Here is an 18,656-nt window from a genome sequence, read left to right on the forward strand (position 1 = left end):
ATAAAACCAAGACATATTGGTAACTGATATTCATTACACTGTTTAATAATTTGTTATACAACTTGAATATGGTCCATTGTACTAAAGCCGTTTCGAAAGCCTGTCTGTTCTTTTGGTTGTACTAGGTCTAGAGTCGTATAAAGCCTATGAGCTAAGACTTTTGTAAACACTTTGTAAACTAATGAAGTAGACTAATGGGTCGGTAGTTCAAGTCTTCTACTTCACCTTTTTTATGTATCAGTATTACGGTAGCCTTCTTCCATGTTCTTGGTACATCATTTTTCTTTAGACGTAAGGTAAATAGTTTTGCTAAGATTTCGTAGATTATTTTTCCACCTGCTTTTAGAAGTTCAGCTATAACTCCATCCTCACCTGCAGCTTTTCGATTTTGCAAGCTTTGGATGCTCCACATAACTTCTTCTTTTGGAATCTGTGGTACTTCAGCGATTCTATAGTTGTCTTCTTCTTCATTTAATTCATCATCCTGATATAATACTGAGTAAAATTCTTCAGTTCTTTTTGTTATAGCATATCTATCTCTGATTATTGTCCCATCTTGTAGTTTAACTGCAACCATTTGTTTATTGCTGTTCTTATATATTGTGTGTGCATGCATGTGTGTGGATTAACATAAGCAGGGAATATTTGTTAGACTATAGAGCACGAGAACATAAGATCTAGGAGAAATAAATAAATGGCAGTAGTCAATAGTTAAGGCAGTCAACCATTTACAACATAAAATTAAAAGAAAAAACAGGGTTGAGAGATACGCAACTGAATAACAGTAACAGAATGGCACAGCTGACTGGATAAAGTCCAATAAAGATAGAGAGTAAAATTAATATTGGATTGGAATAGTTTTGACATCAGTATGAGTGTGTTGTATAGAAGACCTTGTGCTTTAAGCAATTATGGATACAGAAGGTAATTGTGATACTTTTGTAGATACTAATATAATGGAAGACAGAGAATTCTTTAGAATTGTAAACCCTAATTTTGCAATTCTGATGTTTTCAGGAGGAGACCATGAAAAATGTTGTGTCTTATATTAATTTAGCAGAAAAACTTAAAGAGATAGAAAAATGGTCAGATTTTCACTTACTGATAATTCTTAGAAATAAATTAGTGAGTAAGGCTAAGACATTCTTAAATACATCGCCTATCTTGTGAGATATGATTGATTATACCAAATTTAAAAGTACATTAATAGCGGAATAATCTAAAGTAAGAAATATAAGTCCGAATTTGTGGAAATTGCATAAATGCTTTCAGGGAAATAAAGAAGCTGTTTCGAATTACTACAATAGATTATTAATAGATAAGTGTCTCAATAGGTCGTACCTAGAATGATCTACATTCTATCAATTTAGAGTAGGCTTGAAGACGATTTGAAAGAGATGGCCTGCAAGAAAAAGGTTAAGAGTCTAGTTACCCACTTGTTAGATGTTACCAATTTGTTAGAGGAAAGGGAAGAAAGATTTGGAGACTTACTGATAATTCTTAGAAATAAATTAGTGGGTAAGGCTAAGACATTCTTAAATACATCGCCTATCTTGTGAGATATGATTGATTATACCAAATTTAAAAGTACATTAATAGCAGAATAATCTAAAGTAAGAAATATAAGTCCGAATTTGTGGAAATTGCATAAACGCTTTCAGGGAAATAAAGAAGCTGTTTCGAATTACTACAATAGATTATTAATAGATAAGTGTCTCAATAGGTCGTACCTAGAATGATCTACATTCTATCAATTTAGAGTAGGCTTGAAGACGATTTGAAAGAGATGGCCTGCAAGAAAAAGGTTAAGAGTCTAGTTACCCACTTGTTAGATGTTACCAATTTGTTAGAGGAAAGGGAAGAAAGATTTGGAGACATCAATCAGTCCTCAATTCATTCCCAAACGAGTATACACTTTAGAACAAAGTAGTGTCACTGCAAATAACATGAACTGTAAAGTTAAAAAAAAAAAAAAAAAAGAGAGATTCAGAAAAGTAAGTCAACACAGAATGAAGGCAACAGTAAGAAATGTGTTGAAGATTTTGATCTCAACAGAGATGATAATGTAGATGTTAATTCTAAAATTAAATCAGCAGATTTTTGTAAAGCTAAATCACAATCTAGAATATCCAGCTAGTCAAATATACACAAATTGACAATAAAACAAGCATACTTTGAGTAAGCCTAATTTAATATCAATATACACCTTTCCACATTTCAAGCCTTTGATGGTGTTTTTGCTATTTCAAATATGGATATGTATTCCTGACTGTATGTCTGTTGAGTGTTTCTTTACCACTGTGCTATCACTGCTTGTTTCATTTAGCAATTTTTCGAAGCAATTACTCCATACTTCAAGGATATCTTTTTTTCTCTTGTTTTCATGTTACTTTTATCATCTCTAACTCCTTTTACAGCACTCTTTCCCCCATTTCTAAGCTGCTTCAACAACCTCCAGAATATTTTGCCACCTTCTTGATATTTATTTTCTATGTTCGTGCCAAAGTCCTCCCATGACTTTTTTTTAGCTAGTTTTACACAGTGTTTAGCTTTCTTACACTATGTATTCTGTATTCTCTATTTCTGTAATTTCTGTATTCTCTAAGAGAACAAGCTGACTTATTTGCCAGGAACTTTTGATATGCTTTCTTCTTTTCCTTCACTGCCTCTTTAACTTCCTGTGTCCACCATGGAGTTCTTATATTTCTGTCCTTGCAGACAACCTCACCACATGCCTCTCTGGCAGAATCAATCAATGTTTCCTTCAGAGTTTGCCACTGAATCTCCAAGGTTTGATTCCTGTTCTCAAACTCTTTCATTTTCTTTTCAATAATATTTCTGTATTTTAGTCTACAGTTTACATCTGAGAGCTGCTCAACTTTTATTCGCTTTAAAACTTTCTTACATGTTATTCCTTTCAATATGAAATTCAATTTTATCCTGCTCAAGACTAAATAGTGATCACTTCCAATTTTAAATCCTCTGTACACTCTGGTTCCTGCACCGCTGAGAAAACATCACTATCAAGAATAAAATAGTCGATGAGACTTTTCTTATTCCTTGCCTCTTCTCTCCATGTGAATTTGTGCACATTTTTATGTTGATATTTGCCCACAACACTCTACTTGAGATTGCCAGCCATTCAAGATTAGCCTCGTATTTAGTGTTGAATACTATGGCTACTCCTTCTTTTCCTTGATTGTCATTGCCTGAATATAACATTTTGTATTTATTGCTCAGAAAGATCTCACCAGTTTTTGTCTTTTTTGTTTCAGTCAACCCTATCATGTCAGTCTGGTACTTATCTAATTCCTCAGCTAGTTCCATTTCTTTGCCATTCCGGCTTCTTATGTTGATAGTACTGATCTTTAACTCTGGTGATGTTGAGTTGGGGGTGTGTTTTCAGATTTGTTTGCTTTAAAACTTTCTTACATGTTATTCTTTTCAATATGAAATTCAATTTTATCCTGCTCAAGACTAAATAGCGATCACTTCCAATTTCAAATCCTCTGTACACTCTGGTGCAGGGCACCAGAGTGTGCAGAAATTTCTAGAGTTTAACTCTAGAAATTAATTTAATAATAATTAAATATAAACATTAAGATCAATTAATTTCTCATAATAGTAATTTTTTGTATTATTATTTTACATTAAATTGATTATGAGGACTTTATACTTGGCTATGAAGATAGATTCAGAGAATGGAAGGTAGAGTTTGATAATTAAAAGGAAGATGACAAAGATTTTATAAATTATAGATACCAAGAAATCTTATTCTTGGTTTCATGGAAAAATATTATCAACATCTTTCATGATGTGACTGAAAGTTACATCATTAGTATGTTCTGGATCTGACACAGTTTAACTGTAGATAACACTATAACTAGATCCTTCTATAATGAGTCTGATTTCATGGCAGTCTCTGGTAATTATAACATTCGTGTCTGTGCCTTTTTAGTAAATATTTTTTAATTTTTAACTTTTTCTTTAATACTGTCTCTAAGTGTATAATATGATTTTTTTTTTTTCTTGTTATCTTTCAGAACTGAATTTTCTTGGAACACAGGTAATGAAGTAGATTACAGATCAGAAAAGTTTGCTTAAATATTCCGCTTTCAGTTTGAAAAAGTATCGATTTTTAATTTTAGCATTCATTAATTTCCAGCTGAGAAATATGGTCATTTTTAATCATCTTATGATACAGTAATTAAGTTTTTTTGTGAAACATGGGTTTAAATTTAAAGAAAAGAATTTAAGTGCTCAAAAAAGTACAGTAGTATATTGTGTGTGTGTGGGGGGGGAGAAAAACCAACATTATGCAAAGTTTATAAATAGATAAATTATAATATACAGGGTGTTCGGGATAAATTTGACAGTTTCGTAAGGAAAAAGAAAATCTTCTTTGTATCTATTAAATTTAATGAATTGACAAAAAAACATTACAGGCAGAGTTAATTACAATACTATCAACAAGATTTACTCAAAATAACCACCATTAGCATCGATCACAGCTTCAATTCTGCTTCGGAACCTCCAACAAGCTGATGCTACAGTCTCCCTGGGAAGGGCCGCAAAAACTGTTTTAATTTTATCCATTAACTGGGCTTTTGTATTACTGGAAGTGCGATTGGTGTCTTTTTCAACTGCGCCCCATACAAAATAATCCATGGGGTTAAGGTCTGGGGAGTTTGGAGGCCAAACATTTGTACTGGTGAAGTCGTAGAAATTTTCAGACAACCATTTTTGACTTTTCCCAGAGGTGTGGCAAGGGGCCGAATCCTGCTGCCATACATACGGCTTACCATTGGCTACCCTTGTTATCCAGGGCTTGACTACAGTTAGCAACTCCACGAACAAAGCCCGAATTCCAATGCCAGGGTTCTTCAACACCTGTTCCTGCAGATTTGCGAGGAATTCTGCTGTACGAACGCAATCAGATCGTCTGCTAGGGATCTTTCTTCTTGCTACATCCTCGTAGTCACCATTGCAAGTCTCTAGTTCATGCCTGATTGTTTTTACTGTATTCAGGGAGCATTGGGCAGCAGTCGTAATATCCTTATTTTGATGGCGGGCACGAATCATCATGATACAAGTTATTCTCTTCCATGATTCAGGTGGGTTCCAGCTATCCATCCTTTCTGACATCTTGTATATGAATGAAGAAGGGTCCAAACTTTTAAATGAAGAGAAGTGTGTGTTAATACATGTAACTTACGGAAAAATATAATTAATTATAAATATGTCAAATTTATCCCGAACACCCTGTATATATATATATATATATATATATATATATATATATATATATATATATATATATATATATATATATATATATAACATTAACTCTTTCAGCTCTGCTATCCGATATTGGCACATGCATGAAATCAGACGCACGCAGCTACTTAACAATAGAACTTCAACACGGACTGTAGCTACAGTTTAAAGCTAACTGATTTTATAATAGTTGTTTTATAGTGATACAATGTTTCTTATAGTGTGTACTTGCTTTCTATGTTCCCATGCCTGAAGAAATCGGAGAATCCGATGAAACATGTTGTGTTTTGAATAAATTTAATTGTTATTCTAGTCTCGGTTATAGTCAGTATATATAAATATGAACATATCCCAGTACCGAGTTAATACTACAAATTGCTATATATATGTGTGTGTGTGTGTGTGTGTAGAAAGTTTTTTACCTTGGGTATAGTATACGTTAAAGATACCAAGCTATTTTAAATATAAACCTGGTTTTAATCCATTTCCCAAGTAAGCAAACAGACAAGTAAGTCAAGTTTGCTTCTGCAAGTAGTGCAAGCCTGGGTGACCCACACGTAGTTCAAGTCTTAGGCAACTCGTGGTAAAGGTGGAATAAACTCTGATCGCTATTCTTAGTATTTACCCTTAATGCATGGCACATCTCCTTGAGGAGATGTATGATGCTATGCATTAAAGGCAAGGGGCCACTACCCAGACCAGTTTCGACCTTTATCGAGGTCTCATCAGTGGGAGTCAGGCTTTAATCTTTTAAATTAAAGATTTTAAATCGTCGGATTAAAAATATTTAATCCGATGAGCCAAAACTAATTGTTCAACTTCTCATTTATTACAGAAAGAATTTTCGACTATCAAACATCACATGAAACTAAATGAATTCTCCAAAAAGAGTACACAATATCTTTTCGATTCTTACAATCCAACACAAAACAGCAAAGATTCAATATGTCGAGTTCCAATTCCTTACATTTCCAGGATTTCAGAACCAATTTCAAGAATTCTGAAGAAATATGATTTAACAGCCACTTATACACCTATTTACAAATTATTCATCCATTTTCCTTCTTCTAAAGATAAATGCTCAACTATGTCTCTACCTGGTGTGTATCAAGTTCCGTGTAACTGTAATCTTTCCTACTTTGGACAAACTGGACGCTCCATAGAAAAAAGAATTCAAGAGCATCAATCATCCATTCAACACAACAAACCCGATAAATCTGGATTAGCTCAGTACAGAATAGAAACAAGCCACAACATCCTTTGGTCCAAGACTCGCCTCCTACACAGATGTTGCTATAAATTTGAATGTTTATTTAAAGAAAGTGTGGAGGGCCTTGCTTCAGCATCCTAACTTGACTCGTATTGACTGTATATCTGTATCAAAAATTTGGGAAAGTTTAATCAGGATAACACATTAATTTTTTTTTCCCTATATTAGTCTAATGTTATTTAACATTATTACATGAATTTCTAAATTAATATCTTTAATTTAATCATGACTCTGATAAAAAATGTTTACTCTTTTACTAAAATTTTAGTAATGTTTTCATTGCCGAAATGAAGCTTATTAGCTCTTTATACTTAAGTTAAGTTTACTCTTTTAATATTTAGCGATATGACATTACGCGGCTCGTTCTATTTGTGAATGATCAAGTGTTTGTAATCCACCTTGTTTTTTAAAACTATTCCTATGTAGCCACTAAAGATGGTCTGTAATATTCAGATTGAAATATTTGGCAAATTAAATAATATTCTTGTGTAAATGTGTGTATATTTTATAATCCTAATGTCACAAGTATCTTTAAAGAATCAAATTTACCCTTAATGTGCAAGGCACATCTCCTTGAGGAGATGTATGATGCTTTGCATTAAAGGCAAGGGGCCACTATACATACAACAAAAATATATATACTTCCTTTATTAATTTTCAGAAGGCATTTGACAGTATCGACCAGAAAGTGACATTACCAGTGCTAGAATCCTATGGTATTGATAGAAAACTAATAACTATATTAAAAGATCTTTATAAGAATGCAGTTGTAGCAGTTAGAATAGGTTATGTTTGGGAAATGGTTTAGAACAAGCAGAGGTAATAGACAGGGGTCTCAATATCACCAAGCATTTTCATTGTACATTTAGAAAAAGCAATGAATAAAATGAAGAAGATGCAAAAGGAATAATCAGTGCATTGGATGAGAATTAACATTCTCAGATTCGCAGTTGACATTGTTATTATTGAAAGAGTTGAAAGAGAACTACAAAAAAACACTGAAACTGTTAAATGAGGAAGGGAAGAGATTTGGACTTGTTATGAACTTGGAAAAAACGAAGACTGTGGTATTTTGTGAGAAGAACATGAAACAAAAGATACAACTGAATGGAATTGATATAGAAAATGTAGACCAATTCACATATTTGGGAAGCAAAATGATGTATGATTGGACTTTAAAATAGAAATAAAGATCAGGATTGTAAAGGGAAGAACAAATCTAAAGGCCATTGATAACATCTGGAAAAGTAAAGAGATCAGCCTGCAAACAAAACTGAGATTACTGGAAAAATGCATCTTTAACGGTGTACCTTATGGATCTGAAACATGGGTAATAAATAAGGAATCAAGAAAAGAATTTTGGCATTTGAAAGAACTTGATACAGGAAGATTCTAAGAATAGGATGGGTACAGAAAATCATAAATGAAGAACTCTATCGGAAGATACAACCAAAGAATTTAATGCAGAAGATTATAAAACGGAAGCTGCAATTATTTGGACACACATCTGTAGAATGAGTGAGGACCAGAAGATAAAAACCTTTGTTTGGTATTATGGATGGTGTAAACAGAAGAGGTAGACCATACAGAGAATGGATAGATGACATATTAAGGACTGGTGTGGAATGGGTGTACAGAAACTGTGACACTGTGTGGTGCACAAAGAAAGGTGGAAAAAGATAGTGAAGGAGGCATCACACACCAACGGGTGTCCATCGGACACCCGTGAGCCCATGGTTCATAATGATGAAGATTAGATGTTATAGTGCCATATGTTTTTACATTGTTGCTGATTTGCTACTAGCTATCGGAATAATTATCATCATTATTTGGGCATTTCTATGGATTCTGAAGACTAAATGCAGTATGCTTACACTAACCATTATTCATACATCTATATTACCTCTCCATAAATCATTCACTGATAGTACTCATGACTACTTCTGACAATTCAGACATTCTTTCACTACTCTCTGATAAAAAAAATAATAATAATCCTTATATCCTTTCTAACCACTCCTAACACTCTTCCTGTCCTGTCATGTGTATTGGAAAAATTATTCTGCATAAGGCTTATAAAATCCTTATCCTTTGTAGCTTATATGTTTCTCTCACATCCCCTCTTTTCTATCTCTCAACTCTTCTTCTTATTGTTCTATCTTCTATCGAAGGTCAGCGACCATCTTGGCAAACAAACTGCACTCTTGTGCTAATCTTAGCAGTTGTGCACTGCTCTTTCCTGTCCACGTCTTGATGTCTTCCTCTTGTTCGTCTTCCTCTAGTTCCTTTGCCATCAATTCTTCCTACCAAAATAGTTTGTAGAAGTTGGTATTTGCTGTTTCTCATGATGTGGCCAAGATATGATGTTTTTCGTTTCTTGATTATTTGTACAAGATGTTTAGCTTTGCCAATGGATTTTAAGACATCTTCATTGGTAATTTTTTCTGTCCATGATATCTTTAGCATTCTTCTGTATAGCCACATCTCAAAGGCTTCGATTTTCTTGATGTTTGTCACCTTCAATGTTCATGTTTCAACTCCATAGAGCAGAATAGACCACACGTAGCATTTCAGCATTCGGCATCTGACTTCCATGTTTAGGTCTTTATTGCAGAATAGTGTCTCATTTTCATGAAGGACTGCCATGCAACTTCAGTCCTTGTCTTTATATTTCTGGATCCCACCGTTCATTAAGCCAGCAACCAAGATATTTATATCTTGACACTTGATCGATATTTTTCCCATTGAGTGTCATTTCATTGATGAGGCTGGATGTTTGCTGATGATCATGTATTTTGTCTTGTTGATGTTTATAGTTATTCCCATTCTTTGGCTTTCTATGTATACTCTGTCAATGAGTTTTTGGAGATCCATAATGTTATCTGCAATTAGCACGGTGTCATCTGCATATTGTAGGTTGTTAACAATCTTTCCATTTATTGTGATTCCCTCTGGACATTCTTCCAATGCTTTTTTAAAGATTACCTCTGCACATATGTTGAACAGGAGTGGTGAGAGCACACATCCTCGTCTCACTCCTCTTTTGATGTTAATATCACTAGTGGTAATGTTGTCTAATTGAACGGTAGCTGCCTGATTCCAATACAGATTTGTTATTAGTCTTATGTTTTGTTCGTCTAGCCTTATTTGTTGAAGGACTTCTATTAAGTTAGTGTGTCTGACTTTGTCGAATGCTTTTTCAAAATCTATGAACCACATAAAGACAGATTTCTATTTTTCTATGCATTTTTGTATCAACATTTGGGTACAGAAAAGGGCCTCTCTAGTACCAAAACCATTCTGAAAGCCGAATTGTGTTTCACTTAGAGTTTCTTCACTTTTTCTATAAATGCGATTCTGAATTACTTTCAAAAATATTTTTAATGTTTGGCTCATTAGACTAATAAGTCAGAAGTCACCACAGGAATTCACGTTGGGTTTCTTTGGGATAGTGATAAATGTAGATTTGAGCCAATCTGATGGAAATTCATCACTTTCATATATTTTATTAAATAGTTTTTCAAGAAGTTTGATGTTATCTGGTTTTCTATTAATTTTAAAAATTCTGTTTGCACACCATCTGGTCCAGTGGCTTTTCCTGTTTTACTTGTTCGTATAGCATTCTCTATTTCGCATTTCATGATTGCTGGTCCTTGAATGTTATCTTTTATATTTATAGGCTTCTATCTAGTATCATTGAAAAGTTCTGTTATATATTTTATCCAAATCTGTGCTTTATTCTCTTCTTCTAGAACTATTTATCCATTTTCGTCTCTTAGAGACACTATTTGCTTTTTCCTGAGTTTTCTGGAAATTTCATTGATTTTCTTATACAGATTGAAATTATCATGTTTCTTCTGAAGCAGTTCAATTTCAGTACATAAATTTTTCATCCAATTTTCCTTGGCTTCTTTTATTTTTTTCTTGATGATGTTATGTGTTTCTGTATATCTGGCTAGGTCTTTGTTTTTGTACATTCTTCTTGTATCAGTAAGAGAAAGAATCTCATCTGTCATCCATTCCTGTTGTTTTATATTATTCACATAGCCTACTTCTTCAATACTTGTTGTTAGGATGGCATTCTTTAAACTATTCCAAAGAGATTCCACTCTTTTATTTTCTTCTATGTTAATCTGTTGTAATCTCAGGTTAAGCTGTGTCTTGGCACTTTTATTTATGTTCGGGTCTTTCAGTTTTTCTACATCAATTTTCTTTTTCTTCTTTTGTGATTTTTTAGCTGATTTTAATCTAAGACGTACTTCTGCAACTAATGGGATTGTGGTCTGATGAGATATCTGCCCCAAGATAAGTCTTTGCACTCTTTATACTACTGTGGAATCTTTTATTTATCAGTATGTAATCAATTTGATTTCTGACAATGTTATGTTGGTTATCTTGAGGCGATTTCCAAGTGTACAGTCTTCTGGGTGGAAATTTAAACCAGGTATTTGCTATTGTTAATCTAACAATAGCAAATCTTCTTCCTGACAGAACTGCACTAGGCGATCTCCTCTGTCATTTCTGGTGCTTAAGCCATGTTCTCCAACAATTTCTCATCATCCTCTTTGCCCACTTTTGCATTGAAGTTATCCATTACTATGTTTATATCATGTTTCTTTGTTAGGTTTTTAATCTCTTTTAGGTGTTCATAAAACTCTTCAACATCTTCTTCACTTTTGTCAGCTGTGGGTGCATAAGCTTGGATGATATTTATCTTAACGGGGTTTCCCTTAAGTTGTAACAGCATTATCCTTTCAGAAAATAGAATCCAATTTATTACTGATTTATTGATTTCTTCATCTACTATTATAGCTACACCATGTCGATGTTTGTTCTCATCATTCCCAGAGTAATACATTGTCGTATTATCTTGTTGACACTTTCCAGATCCTGGCCATCTTCTCTCGCAAATTCCCAAAATCCGGATGCCCAGCCTCTTCATTTCTCTTGTGGCGTTTCTTAATTTGCCAGCTTCATACAGAGTTCTGCCATTCCAAGTTGCGATTTTAAAAGTGGACACCATTTTGAGCCCGGAGATTCTTCGCACCCCTGTCCCATTTAAGGGACGCCGGGAACTTGTGGCCAATTGTAAGGGTTTGCTTGCCATGGTGGTTATTCTGGAGATAAAGTAGAGCAGTAGCTTCTCCGTTTGCTTTCTTCTCCGCAGTATTACTGACGTACACAATATAATCATATTGCCATCTGCAAATCTCTGATCACAAGCTTTTCCGTCATCATTTGGCTTCAACCTTGTGTCAATACTGACAATGCTGCTTCCCAATGTCAGGGGCAGTGACCCCAGCAGGTGCTTATTTAATGGCGGCACTATTCGCCATGTCGTTGAGTTGTCATCGGGCTTTGTGAGGTTTTAAGTCAGACAGAGTTGCCACTTCTGCTCCCCCACGCCCTGATAGCTCAGTCGCTGTTGGTCCATGGCTGCTTATTCGCCAGATTGCTCTGCTTATATTGCAGCTAGCTTCCATATCTGAAGGCTGTTCCCCGATCCGCCACCTGGGGATGCACTCAGTAGTAGTAGTCAGCTGCCCCGGGATCTCTCAACTAAATTTTGTAATTCACAAACCTTCAAACTATTCTTATTGGAGCATTCTACCTTAATCACTCACTTCTCAGTTCCTCACCAATTTCTCATCCTAAGAAATGCAGTGGCCCAGATTTTTGTATTGTAGTATAGTTGTGCTATATTAAAGCTTTATAAAGCAGGATAATAAACTTTCATATCTCTACTTCTCAGTGTGATCAACATTCAAGTGATCTTTGTGCCTTTGTACACTTTTTACAGTATATTCTTTAAACTGTGACTCCTTGCCCACCATCAGATTCTTAATCTGGCAGTAGAATCTATTCAGTGTTATATATAGCCTTGTATCTTTTCATCCCTAACCATAACCTCAGTGTAATCTGGTTAAAGATAGATTAATGAGAAGTCATCTCTGCGTAGCCTTTAAAAATGTTGAAACTACCTAGAACTTGTAGTTGTACCAATGAGTTTGTTTAAATAATGTTTCAATTAAATAAACTCAGGGATTTGGACTTCTGATCCAGTGTACAGTTATCACACTTCTTGTAGTGTGTCACATTACTAGTTTTACAGAATATTGAATGAAGATGTGCTGCCAGTTGGGAACTTAGTCAAAAGTGCAAAGAAATTTTAATAGATAAAGGCAGTTTCCTGTAAGGAAGGAAAGTGATTTGGATCAATGTTTAGCCAGTTTGTAATTTCATTAGGCCAGGATGTAACTTTTTTTTTTTTTTTTTTTTTTTTTTTTTTTAATAATTTGTACACTTTATTTTTCTTTTGAAATTTTGTAGGATCCAACCTGCGATCTGATAAATGTTTAAGAATTTGATTAATTTTTCTGTTGTGATCTGCTTGATTCATAATGACAGTAGTATTTCCCTTATTGGCTTTAGTTACAATAATTTGTTTATTCTTATATAGCTTTCTAAGTGCTGATATTTCTTTTGGTGGAATATTAATATTATAATCCAGTTTTTGCTAAAAGCTGCCATTCTGTGTATGTAACATTGAGCTCACTACTACTACCTCTTCACTAGATGAAGCAACTTATGTGTATGAGGAGATAAAAAGTACAATAGCTGTTGCATAAAACTAAATAAGAATTTGGTAGTGGGACAGATAGGAAAACAGCATAGGTGCTAAGACTGTTCAGCTGAACTAGCTGTTTTTTTTGACCAGGCTATATAATTTCTCAAAACAGTAGATTCCACAAGAGTAGAAAGAATGTATGATAATCCTATTGCACATGAACAAACCAGGAAAAACAGAACCATACCATCACACCGCCACCTTCAAATTTCATAATTGGCATTATGCACTCTGGTTGATTCATTTGATGGATGGATGTTGACCTGTCAAGGACGACAGTAGCATTACCTTTATCCAATCAGCTTGTAAACTGTAACCCAACTAACAGAATAAAGAAAAAAAAACTGAGAAATTACTTAAGTCCATCACTTCTTGGCCCTCAGACATGGTTAAAAAACTTATACTCCATTACGCCCATTCTCCCAGAATATATGGTGTTCCTAAAGTACACAAACAAATCGTGCTGCTTCGGCCGATAGTTGAAGGAATAGTTAGCCCTAATTATCACCTAGCCAAGAAATTAGCATCAACACTCAAGGAGTTGGTAGGTCATTCCCCCACAACACACAACAGTTTATAAACAAAATTAAAAACATAACACTCGGCAAAGATGATTTATTAGTCAGTTTCAACGTTTCTGCCCTTTTCACAAATCCCAATCAATGACGCAATTCTTCTCCTACAGAACAAATTTCCGCCTGACATTACGGCCCTCTTTGTCCACGTACTACGTTCCGGTTACTTCGTGTGGCAAAGTAAATTTTACCTACAAAAAGAAGGTTCGGCCATAAGCTCACCACTATCCCCCCCCCCAATTGCTAACTTTTATATGGAAGCTTTTGAGCAATCTTGGTTCCATCACTCTAAAACCTACAGTGTGGCTTAGATACATAGACGATGTTTTCGTTATCTGGCCACATGGGTGACAAACATTAGACACATTACTTAGCCACCTGAACAAACAACATGAACACATACAATTTATTATCGAAATTGAATTGAAAATCAGAACTCACTCCCATTCCTGGATACGCTGGTCACACATCTTCCTTCACGGTCTACCGCAAACTGACACATACTGAACAATACATACATGCTAAATCATACCACCACCCATCATCAAAATATGGAGTCATTAACACCCTTAAAAACAGAGCTACAACAATTTGCTTTAATCAGCAAGCTCTTAAACAAGAATTAAAAATTATTAGCAACACATTTATAAATAATGGCTATAAAAATACTATTAATAAAGTTCTTCATGAAACTTCATCAAAAAAGAATTTAGATTACAGTAAAATCATAGCCATCCCATACATTAAAGGGTTATCAGAAAAAATCAACAGAATCCTACACCATTATAATCTCAATGCCACCTTTAAACCACCTACAAAATTAAAAAAACATATTCAACTTCTCTAAGGATCCCTCCTCCCATTGGCACATCGTGGAGTTTATTGCATCTACTGCACCTGTAACTTACCTTATATTGATGAAACTGGATGTACCCTCCCTATAAGGAAAAAAGAACACAAAAGACACATTAAATATAACAATTTTGGTGAGCAGGCCTCTCAGATCACGCTCTCAACACCTTACACCAAATTGATTGGTAAAGTACCTGGTCTTCACACCATACAAAAACCTGGTATGAAAGAAAATTTAAAGAAGCCTGCGAAATTCTGATTAACTACCCTAATATCAACAATAATGGCAGCATGAAAATTCCAAGAATCTGGATGGCTCATATTCAGCCTACTTAATGCTTAGTATCTAGCATACTTTAGAACTTTAAGCAACCTTCATCTAGTATTGGAAACTATTCCATACCAATTGGTTGAAATTTATATGTATAATCATGTTTTTAATATATATACAGGGTGTTCGGGATAAATTTGACATATTTATAATTAATTATATTTTTCCGTAAGTTACATGTATTAACACACACTTCTCTTCATTTAAAAGTTTGGACCCTTCTTCATTCATATACAAGATGTCAGAAAGGATGGATAGCTGGAACCCACCTGAATCATGGAAGAGAATAACTTGTATCATGATGATTCGTGCCCGCCATCAAAATAAGGATATTACGACTGCTGCCCAATGCTCCCTGAATACAGTAAAAACAATCGGGCATGAACTAGAGACTTGCAATGGTGACTACGAGGATGTAGCAAGAAGAAAGATCCCTAGCAGACGATCTGATTGCGTTCGTACAGCAGAATTCCTCGCAAATCTGCAGGAACAGGTGTTGAAGAACCCTGGCATTGGAATTCAGGCTTTGTTCGTGGAGTTGCTAACTGTAGTCAAGCCCTGGATAACAAGGGTAGCCAATGGTAGGCCGTATGTATGGCAGCAGGATTCGGCCCCTTGCCACACCTCTGGGAAAAGTCAAAAATGGTTGTCTGAAAATTTCTACGACTTCACCAGTCCAAATGTTTGGCCTCCAAACTCCCCAGACCTTAACCCCATGGATTATTTTGTATGGGGCGCAGTTGAAAAAGACACCAATCGCACTTCCAGTAATACAAAAGCCCAGTTAATGGATAAAATTAAAACAGTTTTTGCGACCCTTCCCAGGAAGACTGTAGCATCAGCTTGTTCGAGGTTCCAAAGCAGAATTGAAGCTGTGATCGATGCTAATGGTGGTTATTTTGAGTAAATCTTGTTGATAGTATTGTAATTAACTCTGCCTGTAATGTTTTTTTGTCAATTCATTAAATTTAATAGATACAAAGAAGATTTTCTTTTTCCTTACGAAACTGTCAAATTTATCCCGAACACCCTGTATATATATATATATATATATATATACATGTTGCTCTCCAGCCCAATGTAATGTTGTAACCAATAGTAATATTAATAATAGGACTCTAGTGTTGATGTAGTAAGTTTTTTTTTTTTTTCCACCAGAGGTGCCAATAATTGTTGTAACAGTTGGTCAGTAACTTTAGCAAACCATGTAGATTGTAGTGCAGCTTGTTTCTCTGTATATAGTGTATATGCTCCAGAAGATGACCTTGATATGAAGGTTGAAATGTCAAGTGTTGATTTTGGTATATATTAAACTAAAATTTTACTCAAACAAGGTAATTGTCTCCATAATTTTCCAAAATGTATTCTGATCATCGTGTAAGCCTAAAAGAAAAGGATACACTATGATAATTTTAGACTTGGCCAAGATTTTTAATAGACTACAGCACTGAAGATTGTTGCATAAATTGGAGAATATGGAATTGGATTATGAAATATTAGCATGGATAAGAGGATGGCTGACTGACAGATATCAATATGGGAAATGTGAGTCTGCAAGATTTAAAATGATCAGAGGTGTACCACACAGATAAGTTCTTGGTCCATTGTTATTCAATCTTTACATTAATGACATTGGAAAGGATTTGACAGGAGATATACAGCTATTTGTTGATGCAAAGATAGAGTAATCAGGAATACATGTTGTTGGATCCTACTTCGTCTTAATCTATACCTTGGATCCGACATGTTATTTACTATGATGTTCTTAAATAAAATAGAAGGTTGCTAGTTGATTTCTAATTCAAATATAAAGAAAATTTATATTTAAAGACTGCGCCACTTTATATCTGAATTAGTTCAAGAATTGAAGATAAACCAACTCACAACTATCTCTCCTTTTAGGTGTTAATATTATATATACTGGCCGAGTATATTTAACTTATTTATCACTCCCGCTTTGGTTCGAATATTTTATGAATGGTGCAGTAAAAGAGATTCAGGCAAAATACAACTTTTGATTAACAAAAACAAACATTTAATTTAGAATCGCAAATTTTACACTTAAATTTAAATCTGTAATTAAGATATCACAAACATTTTAACTCCTCAGATAAATTCAATCATTCAACTCATACAATGGTAAATCTGTTATCTCTATAATACAGTCTTCTCACAGTTCCTTAAGTTCCAAACACAACAAAAATTGCAGTAATACCTCTTCACAAACAAACACTTTTAAATTTACACTTTAGCTAACTTCCTCAATAGTTACTGTTAGTATAAGGAAATTCTAGGATGAAACTCTCGCACTTCTCTGTATAGGAATATTAACGGTTGGAATAATCTTACCGATAGTCTTCTTTCTTCATAAACTTACACACAAACATTTCTTTATAGCTGTAAACACTTTAAGCAGTATACGGCACTCATTAAAATCAATCTTCTAAGCAATAACTGAATTAATCATCGGTCACAATACACATAAACAAACGTTGTTGCATAAAGTACTACTGATCACTCATGAAATAAGGCAATACACAATAATTCCTTAACTTGAGGTTTTATATGCACAGCTGTTCATTCTTCCTGCATTCATTTAATTCTTTAGGCAATATATTTCTAAGCACAGCTAACGGTAAATTTCAACCTTACAGCCTCTACTATTCGCTAATAACTCTGTGCTTTGCTTCAAGATTCTGTATACCCTTGAAAGGTCGGTCCTGAAATTGAATCTCAACTCAAATATCGCTAGTCTATTTAGTAGTCACTCAACTGTCTTCCGTAGCTATAATTGTTATTCTACAATTTATTAGCTAACTGCCTCTTGACTAGTAGACTTTATTAGCTGCTTGAGTGACTTGCCGATTCACTATTATCGCACTGTGATTCCCGAATGCCGATGCTCCGATACCAACCTAATACCAATCCTCTCCTTTCTCTCTCTAATCTATCTCTTAATTCCCCAATAATTTCAGCGTTCATCCTTTATATATGCGTTCTTCCAGCCTAAATTGTTCTCGTGATTTCTTTCTAAAACTCTTTTCAATAAACCTTCTCCTCACGTGGTGTTCCAAAACGTGCTCCCTCACTTACATAAGTCTCCATGACAACAAAACAAAATATAATAAAATTGAGGTATTGCATAATGCTAAACTTCTACAAATAGGAATAAATAAAGAATATTTACATTTCAATTAATGTGCAGTTAAATTATCAAATACAAGTTCTTATAATATTAACATAATAATAATTAAAATAGCTTAATAATATTTAATACAGTCTTTTCATTATTAATACATATATCTTTGATTAAATAATTAAATATTAGACAAAATTAAGGTAGTTATATGAATATTAAATTATAAAATAAGTTATTTACATTAAATAATGTTTACAAGTCTAGCCTTTGTGATGGAAGATCATGTTGGATTCTGAACCAAATAATAATTACTCTAATCTCTATATATTCAGAATCCAACAATGTGATATGTAGTACTTGCAGAATGATTTTAATAGGCTGGAATTTTGAGCATGTGAAAGTGGCTTGCAAATCTGCTAATAAATGTAAAATTGTGAACTTTATTGTGATTCGATATCCACTATCATGTGATGTTGATGGGATTATGCCAGAAGAAACTGATCGGACTAGGGATCTTGGAGTTTCAGTTGGTGGGAAGTTGAAGTTCAAGGCTCATATTATAAATACAACTCAAAGAATAATTG

The 18,656-nt window shown here is 34.2% G+C and overlaps 1 protein-coding gene across 1 annotated transcript in view; it reads left to right on the top strand.

The window, feature by feature from the left end:
* The first annotated feature begins 1,397 nt into the window (after window positions 1–1,397).
* LOC150110175 (uncharacterized) overlaps window positions 1,398–18,656 on the top strand; it is a 525,668-nt gene continuing 508,409 nt past the window's right edge. Inside the window, exons 1-2 of the mRNA XM_090391921.1 lie at window positions 1,398–1,518; window positions 4,044–4,066. Of these exons, the coding sequence (XP_090248047.1) occupies window positions 1,398–1,518; window positions 4,044–4,066 (144 nt within the window). The remainder of the gene's footprint in view (window positions 1,519–4,043; window positions 4,067–18,656) is intronic.

The sequence above is a fragment of the Typopeltis vanoorti genome, chromosome 1, assembly GCF_054136105.1.
Source record: "Typopeltis vanoorti isolate ZY-2024b chromosome 1, IOZ_Tvanoo_1.0, whole genome shotgun sequence".
Taxonomy (NCBI): domain Eukaryota; kingdom Metazoa; phylum Arthropoda; class Arachnida; order Uropygi; family Thelyphonidae; genus Typopeltis; species Typopeltis vanoorti.